This window comes from Carcharodon carcharias, chromosome 16 (assembly GCF_017639515.1).
Source record: "Carcharodon carcharias isolate sCarCar2 chromosome 16, sCarCar2.pri, whole genome shotgun sequence".
NCBI classification, from domain to species: domain Eukaryota; kingdom Metazoa; phylum Chordata; class Chondrichthyes; order Lamniformes; family Lamnidae; genus Carcharodon; species Carcharodon carcharias.
The window spans coordinates 13,444,592-13,462,302 of record NC_054482.1 but is presented as its reverse complement, the minus strand read 5'-3'; the positions used below and the strand labels follow the sequence as shown (position 1 = coordinate 13,462,302).

At 44.1% G+C, this 17,711-nt stretch overlaps 1 protein-coding gene across 2 annotated transcripts in view; it reads right to left on the bottom strand.

The window, feature by feature from the left end:
• The window catches only part of LOC121289233 (flavin-containing monooxygenase 5-like), a 40,532-nt gene extending 29,154 nt beyond the window's left edge, over nucleotides 1–11,378 (bottom strand). Inside the window, exon 1 of one of the 2 annotated variants that reach the window (XM_041208458.1) lies at nucleotides 10,984–11,378. In XM_041208458.1, the coding sequence (XP_041064392.1) occupies nucleotides 10,984–10,986 (3 nt within the window). In that variant the 5' untranslated portion in view covers nucleotides 10,987–11,378. Of the gene's footprint in view, nucleotides 1–10,774 lie in introns of both variants that reach the window. The other variant, XM_041208459.1, reaches the window with a different exon arrangement.
• Between the last annotated feature and the right edge of the window lie 6,333 nt (nucleotides 11,379–17,711).

Here is a 17,711-nt window from a genome sequence, read left to right as displayed (position 1 = left end):
CCAATTTACCTTTGGTCTCTCCAATGTAGAGCAGACTGCATTGGGAGCAACGAATGCAGTAGACTAAGTTGGGGGAAATGCAAGTGAAATGTTGCTTCACTTGAAAGGAGTGTTTGGGCCCTTGGACGGTGAGGAGAGAGGAAGTGAAGGGGCAGGTGTTACATCTTTTGCGTGGGCATGGGGTGGTGCCATAGGTGGGGGTTGGGGAGTAGGGGGTGATGGAGGAGTGGACCAGGGTGTCACGGAGGGAACAATCCCTACGGAATGCCGACAATGGGGGTGAAGGGAAGATGTGTTTGGTAGTGGCATCATGCTGGAGTTGGCGGAAATGGCGGAGGATGATCCTTTGAATGCGGAGGCTGGTGGGGTGATAAGTGAGGACAAGGGGGACCCTATCATGTTTCTGGGAGGGAGGAGAAGGCGTGAGGGCGGATGCACGGGAGATGGGCCAGACACGGTTGAGGGCCCTGTCAATGACCGTGGGTGGAAAACCTCGGTTAAGGAAGAAGGAGGACATGTCAGAGGAACTGTTTTTGAAGGTAGCATCATCGGAACAGATGTGACGGAGGCGAAGGAACTGAGAGAATGGGATGGAGTCCTTACAGGAAGCGGGGTGTGAGGAGCTGTAGTCAAGGTAGCTGTGGGAGTCGGTAGGCTTGTAGTGGATATTGGTGAACAGTCTATCACCAGAGATTGAGACAGCGAGATCAAGGAAGGGAAGGGAAGTGTCAGAGATGGACCACGTGAAAATGATGGAGGGGTGGAGATTGGAAGCAAAATTAATAAATTTTTCCAAGTCCCGACGAGAGCATGAAGCAGCACCGAAGTAATCATCGATGTACCGGAGAAAGAGTTGTGGAAGGGGGCCGGAGTAGGACTGGAACAAGGAATGTTCCACATACCCCATAAAGAGACAGGCATAGCTGGGGCCCATGCGGGCACCCATAGCCACACCTTTTATTTGGAGGAAGTGAGAGGAGTTGAAGGAGAAATTGTTCAGTGTGAGAACAAGTTCAGCCAGACGGAGGAGAGTAGCGGTGGATGGGGATTGTTCGGGCCTCTGTTCGAGGAAGAAGCTAAGGGCCCTCAGACCATCCTGGTGGGGGATGAAGGTGTAGCGGGATTGGACGTCCATAGTGAAGAGGAAGCGGTTGGGGCCAGGGAACTGGAAATTGTTGATGTGACGTAAGGTGTCAGAGGAATCATGGATGTAGGTGGGAAGGGACTGGACAAGGAAGAGAGAAGGGAGTCAAGATAACGAGAGATGAGTTCTGTGGGGCAGGAGCAAGCTGACACGATCGGTCTACCAGGACAGTTCTGTTTGTGGATTTTGGGTAGGAGGTAGAAGCGGGCCGTCCGAGGTTGGGCGACTATCAGGTTGGAAGCTGTGGGAGGAAGATTCCCAGAGGAGATGAGGTCAGTGACAGTCCTGGAAACATTGGCTTGATGTTCAGTGGTGAGGTCATGGTCCAGGGAGAGGTAGGAGGAAGTGTCTGTGAGTTGACGCTCAGCCTCCGTGAGGTAGAGGTCAGTGCGCCAGACAACAACAGCACCACCCTTTTCAGCAGGTTTGATGACGATGTCAGGGTTGGACCTGAGAGAATGGAGTGCAGTAAGTTCATAGAGAGAGAGATTAGAATGGGTGAGAGGAGCAGAGAAATTGAGACGACTAATGTCGTGCCGACAGTTCTCAATGAAAAGATCAAGAGAAGGTAAGAATTCAGAGGGAGAGGTCCAGGTGGAGGGAGAATATTGGAGGTGGGTGAAAGGATCCGTTGAACGGGGAGAGGACTCCTGCCCAAAGAAGTGAGCCCGGAGACGAAGACAGCGGAAGAAGAGTTCAGCATCGTGCCGAGCCCGAAATTCATTAAGGTGAGGGCGTAGGGGTATGAAACTAAGTCCTTTGCTGAGCACTGAACATTCAGCATCAGAGAGGGGAAGGTCAGGGGGTATAGTGAATACACGGCTGGGGTTGGGATTGGAAGAAAGGGTGGGGACGGAGGGACAGGCAGGGGTGGAGGGTCCAAGATGGGTGTTGGTGTCGATGAGTTGTTGGAGCTTGTGTTCCTTAGCACTTGAGAGAAAGAGAAAAAGTTTCTTGTTGAGGCGTCGGATGAGCCGAAGAATAAAATGAAACTGGGGGCACGCGCAGCTTTGAAAAAGGGTGCGGCGGTGCTGCTGGAGGGAGAGGTCGAGTGTGTTCATATGGCAGCGCATGGCACTGAATGTGGATCTCAGGATGCGACGGGAACAGCAGTCCGAGAAACGTTTTATATCCCGGAAATACCTGTAATCCTGGGTGGGTTCGAAACATGAGGGGTGGAATTTCAGTTGAAATCCACGTGGGGTAATTCGGAGACGGAGACAGTCACTGAGAAAGGAGATATGGCTGTAAAAGCGGGTTTTAGTAAACACCTTGTCAAGCACCAGGAGAGAAATGGAAAGCAATGAAGGTGAACAATGCAAAAGAGAGATACAGAAATCTTGTCGCAGAGACGAACAGAACTTCCTCAAGGAGGTAGGCATTTCTTGAAGAGCAGTGGCAGTCAATTAAACACAGAGATAAAAACAAAAAACTGCGGATGCTGGAAATCCAAAACAAAAACAGAATTACCTGGAAAAACTCAGCAGGTCTGGCATTTTATTTATTCAAGATGACCATATCTGAACCAAAAATACAGGAATGGCTACAGGGGTAACCTCGAGCGAGGTTAGACCACTAATGGAATAACTGGAACCAAGTATAAACATAGCAAGGTTAGCAGACAATTGTTAGAACAGAGATAAAAGCAAAGAACTGCGGATGCTGGAAATCCAAACCAAAAACAGAAACAGAAATACCTGGAAAAACTCAGCAGGTCTGGCAGCATCGGCGGAGGAGAGCACAGTTGACGTTTCGAGTCCTCAAGACCCTTCAACAAAACTAGTATTTCCAATTGTTAGAACAGGCCTGAAAGAAGCTTCAAAGTAGGTACTGGGCAAATACATTGCTTCTGTCCTTTGATTTTGCTGTTCTCTTAATTAAACCATTAAAGACAATTTGGTGTCATGAGCTTTTACTAGCTGGTGTCCAAAATCATAAGATTCTTATCCTTAGAGTCAACATAACCATGTTGCGCACTTGCTTGTTGCAGCAAAATCTAGATATTGTAGTAAATGGATAATAAGAAATAAATCAATATTAGGCCTCAAGCTACATCATCAGTTGCACACACACAATCAGAGCAACAACGATCTACTTTCACTCTTCTTCCTACTCTTTCACCATCCCTTTTATGTGCCATTACTATGTTTTGAACAACATATGTCTAATTTCCCCTGCACTGAAAACATTTGAGGGTGTTCCAATATCATGCCTGAATGACAAGATGACTTAAGTCCCATTGTCACTCCATAGCATCCTTCCACTTTTATTCATTCCCAATTTTACCCATCATATTTATGCCCTGCCTTTCTACCATCTGCTTCATGATTTGGAACCAATAAACAAAAGAACTTGGCTGATATCTAGGAACAAAGGTTTAGCTCGGTGTAGATATGATCCTATTGCTGATGTTACATCTTTCACAATAATACAGTGGGGTGAGGGAAGATGGACTTCAGTTTAAATGAGAACAGGTAAAAGTGCAGCAAAGCAAAATGTCCAATACCCTGCCTGGGGTGACAGCATCAGTGCACAATGCCACAAATTTAGATACCAATGGATCAAACTATTACTTCTAGACTTGATTATTCCAACCTACCGCTGGCCAGCCTCACACATTCTATCCTTTGTAAACACAAATTCATCCTAAACTCTGCTGCCTATGTCCTTATTTACACCAAATCCTGCTCACTCATCACTCCTGACCTACTGGCTCCTGGATAAGCAGTGCCTCGATTTTTTAATTCTCCTCCTTATTTTCAAATCTCACCATAGTCTCACCTTTCCCAGTCTCTGTAATTTCCTCTAGCTCTGCTATCCTCAGAGATACCTGAGCTCATTTAATTTCCATTTCTCATTGTTCCACCATTGGTTTGCCGTTGGAGCTGCCTAAGTGCTAAGCTCTGGAATTTCCTCATAAACCTTTCTGCCTCATCTTTTCTCCGATAATACGCTCATTAAAACCAACTATTTCATCTTTTGGTCATTTGCCCTAATAACTCCTTATGTAGCTTGGTGTCAAATTTTGCATTATGCTGAACCTGTGAAGTGCCTTGGGCTGCTTTATTATTTTAAAGGTGCTATATAAATAGAAGTTCTAGCCGTTAATACAACTATTGACTGGTGAGGATGTTGTCCAAGGGTGCATCTGTTTAATGGATAGTGTTTTCTACAACAGTGCAATGCAAGGCTGCTATTATCTGTTGCATCAGTTCACTGCAGATCATGCAACATATAGTGAACATTATAATATATTATGTGGGATAAAGATGACGGTTGCTGCCTCTCTCAAGTAAAACACAAGACATAGAAGTCTGCAACACTGTCATCCATGATGTGATTCTCTCAGTGAAGGGTGAACCAAACAGCCATGAAACTATACGATATTAAGCCCCGGCACCAAAGTACCATTTGTTCTTCCCACAAGACATATACAAAGCAATATTTTAAAACTCCTGTAATAATACATTACCAATAGCACCAGCTGTGCTATACAAATACCACCAGCTGCACTGTTCAAATATATTTGTGGGTGAGTCATGAATCAGACAATGTGACAAAAATCTTGAAATACGACCATTGATATTTCATCAGGCCATGTCTTGAAAGTCCCAATGGAACAGACTGCACAATAAATCTGCCTCCGATCTGCAACTCACTCCCCATGGACTGAAATAGCAATCAAAAATGAAATTAAACGGTTGCGTTAGGGGAGAGTGAAAACAAAGACAGAGGGGAAATATGGGGAATGACCGCCACAGCTCATCATCAACTACAGAAATGAGAGTGTAGAAGGAGGACTATCAGCCCATTTAGATTGATGGCAGAGCTCCGTACTCCAGAGCTCTATCCCCCCCTAGTCACCAAACAGTCTCCAAAGCAGAGCTGTGTAATCCTCTTCATCACCCAACTCCATCTGCAGCAAAGCAATGTACATCAGACCTCTATCCCTCCTCATCAAATTCCATTCGTATCAGAGAACTGTACTCCAGACCTCTATCCATGTTGAACACTAAACTCTCTCCACAGCAGATAATTTCCCTGTCTGTGCAAAATTGTTTTCCTTTTCAAGTGGTTCTTCCAGACTAAAATGTGAAGACTGGCTCGTCTCCATGAATCACTTCAAACCGTGCATTCCACACACTATTAACTCTGTGTGAAAATAAAATCTGGGCTTTCCCTCTCCCTTCCTAAAGCAGTTGTGAATTTTATCATGACTCACACGCATCAATCGTACATGTGCAATATTGACTCTGAATCACTTTTTTCCAAAATGTGATGCTTCAAATTCACCTCCTATAAAACTGCACTGTTCCAATGAACCCCCTTCCTGAATCTCCAGTATGATCCAAGGTCAATTGTACCTTCTGAATGCCAGCCATATTCTTTCTACAGCAGGTTACACAGGGGATTGAGTTCAAGAGGTAATGATGCAAATGGATAAAGACTGATGAGGCCACAGTTAGAGTACTGTCTGGTGTGCTGGCCACAGCATTATAGAAGGACACTAAAGCCACAGACAGTGTAGAATCACCAAGATGATGCCAAGACTGGGAAACAACAGTTTGAGAAAAGTTGTGAAATACTTGGATGATTTCCACTGAAGCTGGGAAAGCTAGGAGGAGATTTAATAAAGGCTTTTCAAATTACAAAGTGTGTTCTGACAGAGTAAATGGTGAGACACCATTTCCTCTGGTTGGTGTATCTGTAATGAGTAGTTTGTTTAAAATGGAGTGAGGAGAGAAGTGAGGAGAAATTTATTTACAGCGTATGGCTGGAGCATGGAATGCTTTGCTACATGGTGTAGTTGAGGTGGACACCATTCACCTTTTAAGTAATAAATTGGATAAATATTAGAAGGTGAGGAAGATACAAGGCTATGGGGAAGAAGACAGTCGGATTAGTTCTGCATTGCTCTAAACAGCTGGCACAGACTCAGTGAGCTGAATATCCCAGAAAATCCTCTTTCTGAGTTGTATACCATTGTGGCACAACCAGTACCTCATACAGATCACTGAAACACTGAATTATATAAGCCTTATTTAAGGCCTAATACAAATGGCAAGACTTAAAGCAGACTTTATCTGCACACTTAGAAACAGGTGTGTAGCTTAGCCCGATAAATTTTCCGGAGCTTCTGAATACTTTTTTGTTCCCTTTACCAATCATAAAACACCGCAGCCAAATGGGAACTGCATTTGCTACAAAACTGCAAACTACTCCAATCTGTTGTCAAATGTTGGCGGTGGGCCCATGTCCATATTATTAATTCATATATAATGCAGTTAACCTGGAGCATGCCACCAGTTACATTGACTATTCAGGTTTCAGATACCAAGCAAAGAGGAAAAAACTCAGAAAATTTTCAGTTGAAAGATTTTCAGAGGGCATTTTGAGTGATTTGTGGGGAAAGCCCACCCAAAGGCCAGATTGTGCAAAATGGCTTGCTATCATATTTGACAGATGACACAAGTTTCACACAAGCAGTGCAGTTAGAGATGGATATATTAAAAATGGGAATTCTCAGTAGCAGGTGAAACAGACATACTGACTTTGGTAATATAAAGATGTGGAGTGCTTTGTTATTTTGAGTTGCCTGCTCTATTAGTTCTGGGAGGTTTTTAATTTTGCGCTATAGTGTCAGTTTTGGGGGAGGAAATTGGGGTGTTTGGCCTTGCTATTTTTACCTGCAGCTTTAGGCCATTACTCATTACGTACAGACACTTTCAGACAAAAGTGCTCCATTTTGGTGATAGTCAGTAGGGTAGATTTGAGCTCTCTATTTAGTGTTAAGTGATTTCTTTAAAACAATTTAAAATATTGAGCAAATTAGTTTCTGAATGGGAAAGGCAGTAGTTGTCAACAAATAGAAAAATTGGTGCTAGATTTTAAAAAAATCTATTTCCCAAATTCACTGCAACCATGAAATGTATCAATCAAATGTCAAAAAATTTATCAATATTTTCTGGGACAAAACCACCCTTAAGAAAATAAATCTTAGGCCTTCACACTCTTTTTCAATCAGACTTTTGTTTGTTTTGTTTCCTTCAAAATTGAAGGAATGTTAAGTATGGCCTACAAACCTCTGTGCCACTGCACTTAGTGTAATTAAGTGCAATAAATGCCACCATACCAGCAACACCCACACCACGAGAATGATTTATTTTTAAAGTAGCCAGTGAAGACCAATTCCACATCAGGCCAACAATTCTGTCCCTGCGGGTAAGTTTGCTGACTGATAACATATGATCACTGTTATCTACAGCTTATTTATCCAATTCATTGAACCAAGTCCAAAGTGTGAACTTAGCTTTCCATTTTATTTTGATAGTGACTTGGAACTCAGCCACTTGATGACTGAATAGGAGGATGGGAACTGCAATGAAGCTAAGTGGGCAAATGATATGATCTGCTGTTCAAAATCCTATGCTGACGAATTAAGATACATTTTCTCCCTTGGAAACTTTAATTATGATCCTTCTCGGTTTGTTGGTTTTTTTGCAACCAGTGGTATAACTAGAGTTGCAACCAGCCGTGATTTACACAGAAATCAAAGAAAAAGGTACAGCTGTTGTCAGGCTTTAATGTGTGTAATACGCCTCCCTATATTCAATATAGACACCCAGTTCACACTGGTACAAATGAAGGGTACAACTTAAGCAATGAAAGGGCTTGGAAATGTAGTAAACAATGAGGGGAATAGTAAGAGACTTCAGGAAGACATAAGACTGCTGAAATAAGAAGATGGAATTTAACGCAGAGAAGAGTGCATTGATACATTTTTGAGGATAGTCAATCTAAACTAAATGGTACAGGAAGTGGTGCAGGAAGAGATAGACCTGGGGATATAAAGACAAGTCTTTGAATGTGCTTGCACAAGTTGCGAAGTCTTTTAAAAAATGGGATCCTTGGCTTTATAAATTGAGGACAGAGCACAAAAGCAAGGCACAGTGCTAACTCTTTATAAAGCACCGAGCAATCTCTCCAATTCTGGAGACCACACTTTAGAAAGAATGTCAAAGTCTTGACGACAGTGCAGAGGAGATATACTAGAATGGTACCAGGGATGGGAAACTTTAGTTAGTTGGAGAGACTGAGAAGCTGCAATTGTTCTTCTCGTAGTATAGAAGGCTAAAGGACGATTTAAGAGAGATGTTCAAAGTTATGAGGGGTTTTGATAAACTGGATAGGGAAAAACTGTTGCTGCAGGCAGGAGGGTGAGTAACAAGAGATTTAAGGTCAATGACAAAACAGCCAGAGGGAAAAAGAGATTTCCTTTTAGGCAGCATGTTATGATGATCTGGAATGCATTGCCTGAAAGGTATCGGGAAGCAGTTTCAATAATAATTTTCAAAAGGGATTTGGAAAATATAGGGTGGGATTTTCTGCACCTGCACCCTCCCCTCCCACCCTTCTGCCGGGATCGTCTGGTCCCACCGCAAGTCAATGGACTTCTGGCTGGGTCACCGCCTCGCCCACAGCGGGTCCCACCCACAACGGGACCGGGAAATCCCGGCCGTATATGCAAAAGGAAAATTAAAATCTAGGGCAATGGGGCAAGAGCAGGGGAATGGGAATAATTCTTTAGCTCTCCCAAATAACCCTCTTCTTCAATGCTGTATGATTCTAGATGTTTCGAAAAAGAAAATCAAGTACAAATTAATATGAAAATTCTGAACTGAAGAGTGAATAGTAAAATGTGTTTACAGAGGTAATACCAACCAATATCACCAAGGCAGATTATCTGGTCATCATTCTTATCGTGGCTTGTTGTCCAGAAATAGGTCTACATGCTTTCCCTACATTAGAACGATGACTGCACTTCAAAACAATTATCATTGAAGCACAATGTGATGTTCTGAGGTGATGAACAGTGCTATATAAATGCAATTCCTTTGTTTAGAGCATGTTAGTGTAATTCTCCACGGTTGCAATCAAATCAAAAGATTATTCTGATGATAGTACCCGCCATTCAGGCCCGAATGACTTTAAACAACAAGTTTTTATAGACAATAGCACCACACTGCAGCTGCCAGAGGTCTGAAATAAAGGGGGAACTCGCTGGAATACTCAGCAGATCTGGTAACATCTGTGGAGAGAGAAATAGAGTTAACATTTCAAGTCTGTGACCTTTTGTCAGAACTGGAAAAAAATTAGAAAAGTTTCGAGCAGGTGAAAGCTGGGAAAAAGAACAAAAAGGGAAGGTCTGTGATAGGGTGGAGGGCAGGAGAGATTAAATGACATAAGAGTTCAAGGTGCAAGGCCAAAGGTAATTAGATAAATAAACAAAAGAACTGTCCAGGGGAGGTGTGATTTGCAGGATCATGTATAACTGCCATCCGAAAGCAGGAGAGAGAAAAAAAACACAGCAAAGAAAAAGGAAACAGAATTTAAGATTGTTTGATTCAAAGTGCCTAATGGAATAATAGCTTTTATTTAAAAATATTTAAAATTGGAGTAAATTCATTCGATTGTACAGACTGGCATGAAGCCAAGAATCTCCCCGCTTTGCGGAATACTTCGGTCTGTCCACAAGCATGACCCAGACCTCCCTGTCGCTTGCCATTTCAACACACCACCCTGCTCTCATGCCCACATGTCCATCTTTGGCCTGCTGCAATGTTCCAGTGAAGCTCAACGCAAACTGGAGGAACAGCACCTCATCTTCCGAAGGCATTTTACAGCCTTCCGGACTGAATATTGAGTTCAACAATTTTAGATCATGAACTCTCTCCTCCATCCTCACCCCCTTTCCGATCCCCCTTTTTTCCCAATAATTTACATACAGTTTTCTTTTCCCACCTATTTCCATTATTTTTAAATGTATTTCCATCCATTGTTTTATCTCTACCTTTTAGCCTATTTCGATCCCTTCCCCCCACCCCACCCCCACTAGGGCTATCTGTCCCTTGCTGGTCCTGTTTTCTACCCTTAATGTTACCTATTATCACGTTCCTTAGATAATATCACCACCTCTTTGTCCTTTTGTCTGTGACATCTTTTGATTATCTCCACCTATCACTGGCCCTCTATCCAGCTCTACCTGTCCCCCCCCCCCCCCCTTAAACCAGCTTATCTTTCACCTCTTTTCTATTTTTACTTAGTTCTGTTGAAGAGTCATACGGCCTCGAAACATTAACTGTGTTCCTTCTCCCTAATCTGCTGAGGTTTTCCAGCTATTTTTGTTTTTGTTTTGGATTTCCAGCATCCGCAGTTTTTTGCTTTTAATTTCCCAGCTCCACTTCGCCACCACCCCCCCCCCCCAGTACCCCGGGAGCACTGGAGAAACTTTGTTTCAGAGGAGCCGCCTCCAGCACTTCCACATATGTGGTTCAGGCCTGCCTAGCCGGGCGGTGTTAATGAACAAAGTTTCCCCAGCTAGCGAGTTAGCTAGCGAGCGAGCGAGCGAGGAGGGAGGGTGGGTAAAGCGGAGCTGGGAGCTTCAGTCCGTGCAATCCTGTGAATTTACTCCAATTTTCAAGGGGGCGGCGCTGGGAGGGGAGAGAAACAGCAAAACGTAGTTACTTTTTAGCACTATCTTTTATCTGGATTCAGACTAAAAAAAAATACAGAATTCTAATCATAGCTTTACATTTTAAAGGGAAATACGTTGAAAATATCACAACTCACTGCTTTGGACACTGGGCTGGATTATTCTGTCATAAACTCTGGGCTGAAAACTGCAGCGATGACACGGGCTCCAGGCAGACGGGTAACCACAAGTGCTGCCACTGGCTTCCCCGCAGCAACAAGTTTCACGGAGAAAGTGCACAGGCAGACAGGCGACTGGAAACAAACATACAGCCTCCCCACACATGCAGCAAATGGCATTTACTCACCATGTTCGCCCACTTCGATTTCCAATATTATCTTGAATGTGACGTAGCTTCAGCCTCAACCACTAACCCAGGAAGTGAACTCCATGGTTAAAGTAGTTTCTCCTGTTCTCGATCGCTGACATTTCATCTTTTTTTTAAAAAAAACACTAACCTAGGGAAACAATATTTCAGGAAGTAAGTGAGGAGTAATTTGGGGCTTGGCATGTGCTAAGGGTAGTTTACTGGGAGGAATAGGTGGATTTTGGTTCCCAAAATTCTCCACTACTGGGGTTTTTTCACAACATGTCTCGGTCTGAAGTTTTGTCGAAGGGTCATGAGGACTCGAAACGTCAACTCTTTTCTTCTCCGCCGATGCTGCCAGACCTGCTGAGTTTTTCCAGGTAATTCTGTTTATGTCTGGGTCTGTTGTGGGCTAATTGATTAATATGATTAAAAGCAAAATACTGTGGATGCTGGAAATCTGAAACAAAAACAAAACATAGCTGGAAAAACTCAGCAGGTCTGACAGCATCTGCGGAGAGGAATACATAATTAATGTTTTGAGTCTGTATGACTCTTCATCATCTGATGAAGAGTCATATGGACTCGAAAAGTTAACTGTGTTCCTCTCCGCAGATGCTGTCAGACCTGCTGATTAAAATGATTAATTAGCAGCTTAAATGGACCAGTCACCTAACTGTTGTGCCTACCATACCAGATCAGAGACTGGGAAATCTGCAACAGGTAATTCACCTCCTGACTCCCCAAAGCCTTACCACCACTTACAAAGGCCAAATCAGGAGTATGATGGAATACATTCCACGTGCTTGGGTGAGTACAGCTCCAACAACACTTAAGGAGCTTGATACCATACTGTGCAAAGCAGCCCGTTTGACTGGCATCCCATCCACAACCTTGAACATTCTCTCTCTCTTCACCAATGGTGCACAGAATCAGCAGTGTGTACCATATACAAGATGCACTGCAGCACTTTGCCAAGGCTTTGCAACAGTGCCTTCCAAATGTGTGCCTTCTGCTGCTTAGAAGCACAAGGGTAGTAGGTGCACCACCTGTAAGGGAACACCATCACCTACAAGTTACTCTTCAAGTCACACACCATCCTGACTTGGAAATATATTACCATTCCTTCATTGTCATTGGATCAAAATCCTGGCACTCCCCTCCTCACAGCACCTGCGCCACATGGATTGCAGTGGTTCAAAGTGGCTCACCATCACCTTCTCAAGAACAATTAAGATGAGCAATGAATGCTGGCTTTTATGAGTGAATAACATAAAGTTTTCCACAAAGTATTATCAGGAAGATGTAATAATTTTCATAATGCTATTGGAATTTATTGTAAGATAGAGTAATAGTGGGATGTGTCTGTGTGTGTGTGTGAGTGTGACTTAATTGAATTAGAGGCAGCTAGTCTGGGTGCTTTGACATAAGAAAAGTTAGGTCTGAAATGTTAATTCGGCAAACATGGGAAGTTTGAGACTGTGAAGCGTAAAGGGAACATTTGTATTTTTAAACAAAGTATAGTGGCATGAACTCAAAGGAGGAAGTGTAATGTATACCTAGCCAGCAGAAGTAGTAGGAAATAGTGTTTATTTATTTTTCCCAAAGATTACTGGTGGAATTGGTACAATGATAGATTTTTTTATTGGTTGAGAGGTAAAGTTCAAAAGACATATTGGCCAGAAATTTTCCCTCATCGGGCTGGCTCAACAGGAGCAGGTGGGGGTGGTCGGGAAGCCAGCCATTGCCCGCGATTGGCTGCACTCCGCGATTTCACGTGGGTGGGCCAATTAAGGCCCGCCCTGCATAGATCACGAGCGGCAGTGCTCACTGCCACCTGTGCGGACAGAGGAAAGAGGAAGAATGGGCTGGTGCAGAGCTGCCTCAGGGAGACTGAAGTGCTTTTTAAAAAAAAAAATAAAGGCAGTAAAAGTTTTTTAAAAATGTCTCCTCAAGAGCTGGGATATGTTTTCAAGTCAAAAATAAAGTTTTTATTGAATGTTTATTTGCTTTAGGAAGCCTCATCCACGAGATGAGGTTTCCTAAAAAATGTACAGGCCGCTTGGCCTTTCGCCTGCCCACCAACAGTAAGGTTGGATGGATAGCATAAATTTGATTTTAATTAGCTTGTTAATGGCCTTAATGGGCCCTCCAATTATTGGCGGGCGTGCAGCCAACTCCGGCGTACACCCGCCGAACAAAATATCGTGCGAATGCACGATGGCGTCGGGACACACATCCGGCATCATTGTGCGTCATTTTATGCTCGAGCATGTCGGGTGTGTGCCCGCATGTCGAGCGTAAAATTCTGTCCTGTGAGACAATGGGAATTCGCATTCAAAGAGGAAAATATGTATAAAGGAGAGAGGGCTGTTTGTAAGGGAGGCATTTTGAGATCCGACAAGTGTAAAAAGCCTTCAGCATCTATGCCTCAAGCTGCTGTCTTCAAAGGACTGAAGTTAAGAAAACACACCTTGAATTCGAAATGGGTTTTTACCCGGGTCTTTTAAAATCTATGTGTTTTACTATGACCTTAATGAAAGTGTAATTGGGAGATTGATTAGGAGATTTAGAAGTTATCATAGTAGTAATTTGTAGATCTGTGTATGTATTTAAATTCATTTCTCTTACTCATAAATGTTTAATCTAGTTTTGTAAAAACCTATAAGACTGGGTGGTCTTATTACCACTGAGTTCAAGGCATGCATCTCGAAATTTATACAAACTGCAAAACAAGTTGTGGCAGCTGTTTCAAGTTTCCCTTTGGGATTTGATCAATTCAGCATTTACCATTGGCTGTGCCGTAACAGTATCCACTGGATGTCATTTTAACTCCGGTACCAGCATCTACTTTACAACTTTGTAAATGCCACAGGTGAATGTATTTTGACCACTGGAATTGCTGACAAACTTGAAAGGATCAGTTTCAAACCAACAGCAATATTTCAGGTTTAATTTTTCAAAAAGAAAATCCAGTCAACTGCCTTCACCTGGCAACATGTGCTGGGCTGCAATGGGTTTGGCACATTTACCACTTGGTGGTGCACTAAACTAACTCCTCAACTCTGCAGTGACGAGAGGTGTTTCACTTCTGTCAGAAAATTACATATCGCACATTACAATCGACACCTGTTACAACATTTCAAAAGTATCTGATATCCAGTCCAGCAATATTAAATATCTCAGACTCAACAATTACAGTCACCAAAGGTAAGTGCAATCCTGCAACAATAATGTTTGAGAATTAGCTGGAATGGATTATTTCACTTTTAGAAAGTTTTGACAGTGATACCGTACTCCAACACATTATTTAATAAAGCTGTCATAGCATATTTAAAAAAAAATATAACTTTCACTCTTATTTTTGTAAATCACCTGAATAATTAATGCCATGGTAACAGCTGATGAATAAAAAAAGATATGCAGTGAGTAAATTACTAATTATTAACACCATACTGAACATTTTGTTCATTAAATAAGCACCCACAGTTGGCAGGCTGCTTCTTGGCAAAATGTTTCTTCCATTGAAGACAATAGCTGAACCAAATGTTGAGCCTGGCACCCAGTCTTCAGGAACAAATTCGACAGGAATTAAAATACATCACGAGAAGTAATCAATGCAATGATTAGAAACAATCAGAACCTGATGGCAGAATTGCCCCAAATTTGCACTAAGTGCAGTAGCAGGTGGGTAAAACGACGTGCTACCCGTTGACAGTGGTGGCAGGTTTTCACGTCATATCGCCCTGAGCCTGCCTCATTACTCATGCACTCCTGGGAAACACACTGTTTCCATGGTGGGCGGGCGAATGAGGAGCCATTGCATCACGCTGGCTGCCATGTTTAAAGGCCAGCTGCAAGCACAGCGCTCATTGCTTCCAGCTCACCACTGCTGCCTGGGAGACATGGCCCTCAAAGGCAAGTAGACTGCAGCCCCCTGGCTTAATGACGGGTTCCTTGAGCGGCTGCTGGATGCCGCGGAGGCCCGCCGGGATGTCCTGTACCTCGGCTCTGGCCGCAGGATGGGCAGCAACGTAACCAATCTGTCTTGGGAGCCGGTGGCAGCGGTGGTCAGCGCCAATGTCTTTCAGAAGAGGACAGCCACCCCGTGCCGCAAGAGGATTAATGATCTCCGTTCTGCCAGGGTGAGTCACTCTTTTCATCATTCTCAACTCACACACTCACAAACCCATCACACATCCACAGGGCCCTCACTCATTGTTGGTTCAAGGGACATCACCATTCACTCTCTCACATACACCATCATTGTCCTCGGGACCACTCACCACCCACACAGGCCAGGCACATTTATCATCTGGCCCAGCAGGCATCCTGCTTACACTTTCTCCATCTCTATTCACGCAGAACAAGCTGGCACACAACAACAGGGAGAGGTCGCAGACTGGTTGCAGAATGCCCGAAATCAGGGTCCTCATGGACTTTGAAAACAGAGCCATCCAGCTGGCCGGCGAGGATCTGGACCACTCCAGAGCAGTGCTCTATCAAGTGAGGATCCAGCATTGCAACATCCATCAGACAACCATACTGTGAGTGATGTGTCCTCTTTCATAGGCCACTGCCATGCACTAATTATCTCTCCTTGCTTTTGCAGGCCCACCTGTCAAACAGCCAACAGAGTCCATGACCCAGGGCATCTAATCAAGCCCCAAAGAAACACACCTTGGTGGGACCTAGCTATAGAGTAGCCCCTGGTGTGCACATCGCACCGTATGATCCACTGCAGGCTGCAGCAGGGACTTCCCAGGTGTCCGACACTCGGAGGACTGCTGGAGGCCAGAAATTTGTTGAGTCCGAGTCAGATGACGAGACTCTGGACCCAGTCATGTCACAGTTGCTGGAGCTGCAAAGGCAATCTCGGGAACATCAGGAAAGGGTGTCCACTGCACTTCTCAGATTGCAAGGCACAATGGAGGAGTCCGTCCGCATTCAGTCTGATGTTATAGCGCCAGCATGTCAACGCACCAAGGTCAACACTGGTTAGGATGGAGGCTGCCATGGAGACCTTGGTCCAGGTCGTCATTCCTGCACTGCTGTGCTGGCTCAACTCCATCGCTGATGCAATATTTGGCTTCTAACAGTGTATATGCAAGAGGGGTGTCGGGCAGCTCGATCTCACTGCAGCTACCCCTGCTCCTCAAGCAGTCAGCTTGGGGCACCCATAGGGAGGGGGATCAACAGGTGCACACTCCAGGCCCATCTGTCCAGGTGATTCAGAAAGTGTCTGGCCCATCCAACTCCCCTCTTCCTGTGACCTCAGCAGCTCCAACTCCACCGGCCGAGGAGGGTGCTACTGCCACACAGCAGGACTCTGAAAACAGGCTGGAGAACTTGATGGCACTTTGATGCCTCTGCGTTGCTCGACTGGGCAGATAAGCTGGGACCCTGACCCCAATCATATCAATGTGCCTGAGCCTGAACTGTCTCAGTTGCAGAGGAATAGTCACTTTCTACAGGCTTACCAAATGCGTGGCCACTTCCCTCGCCCACCCTACCCCCACCCCGAATTCTTGCCGGCTATATTCAATGGCAGGACAGCCCTTGCCCCCCATCCTACCCCCGGCCTCAGAGGCAGGAGGCCCTCAACCACCACCCAACTCCCCCCACCACCAGTCACCTCAGAGGCAGAGCTGCACTTACCACCCCCCACCCCCCCGCTGTCATGAAACCGATTGCGCCATATTGTCCGCTCACACCACCTATCACGGCCACCCTCAGCGAGCACGGAATATTCTGCCCTGAATCTCTAACATTAATTGGCTGAGAAAAATGCCTCAAGGAGACCTTCTGACTAATTAGAGAAACAGATAAACAGCACCAAGGGCAACTAACAGAGCCATGAGTTTCAGCAGCATTGACAAAGAAGCTTCTTGCTGATTCTTAGTGAGCACATGTTTTGGTCGGTTTGATGATGATCCACTATACATCCAGGAAATGGGAACATTAGAATAGCACTGGGCCTTAAAAATGGCACATGTACTCAATATGTAGCCAATTTTAAAAAAATACAAAAAAAATCAAGCATAATCAGCACTTAACAGTTTTACATTAGCCAGCCTCATTAAGGAACAATGGAGGCACTCAACCTCTGACCAAGATAGATACCAAATTCAGGATTCAGCCATAATCACATTACCTGCAATATTACCATCATCCCTTATGCAATAATGATCAACATACACAAATGCTCCTTATGCTGTTCCTATTTGACACCATAAAAACATAATTAAAACTATTGTTTAATGACTTTAAAGTTAGCTACAGCTTCAGCCCAAGCCAAACTGGCTCAGCCTAATGCTGGCTACTGCTGACTCCACAGTAACCTCGTTGGAGCAGGGGAAGGAAAGGAAATCAGTGATGAAGATGTTAGTTTTAATGTAAATAGAAAATGCATTGAGACACAAACTTTCAAATAGTACCAGACAGTCACAGTAGTCACAGGTTGCCGAGATTTATATGAAAAATAAATCTGGAAAAACTGAAAATATGCAGCATGCCCTTCAGAATCTTTAAAGGGAATAGATGATGGAATAAAGATGGAGCACTTTGGTATTACCAGCGAGTTTGGTTGCTCCCATAGGTCAGCACTTGTTATGTCAGGCAAACTGTTGTCCAGGGGACTTGAATGCTTTACCCAATGGGTGCTGTAACTGGGAAATTAAGAGCACTTTGGTTGAAAAGAATACTTGCCTCCTGTCACAGCTGTGCAA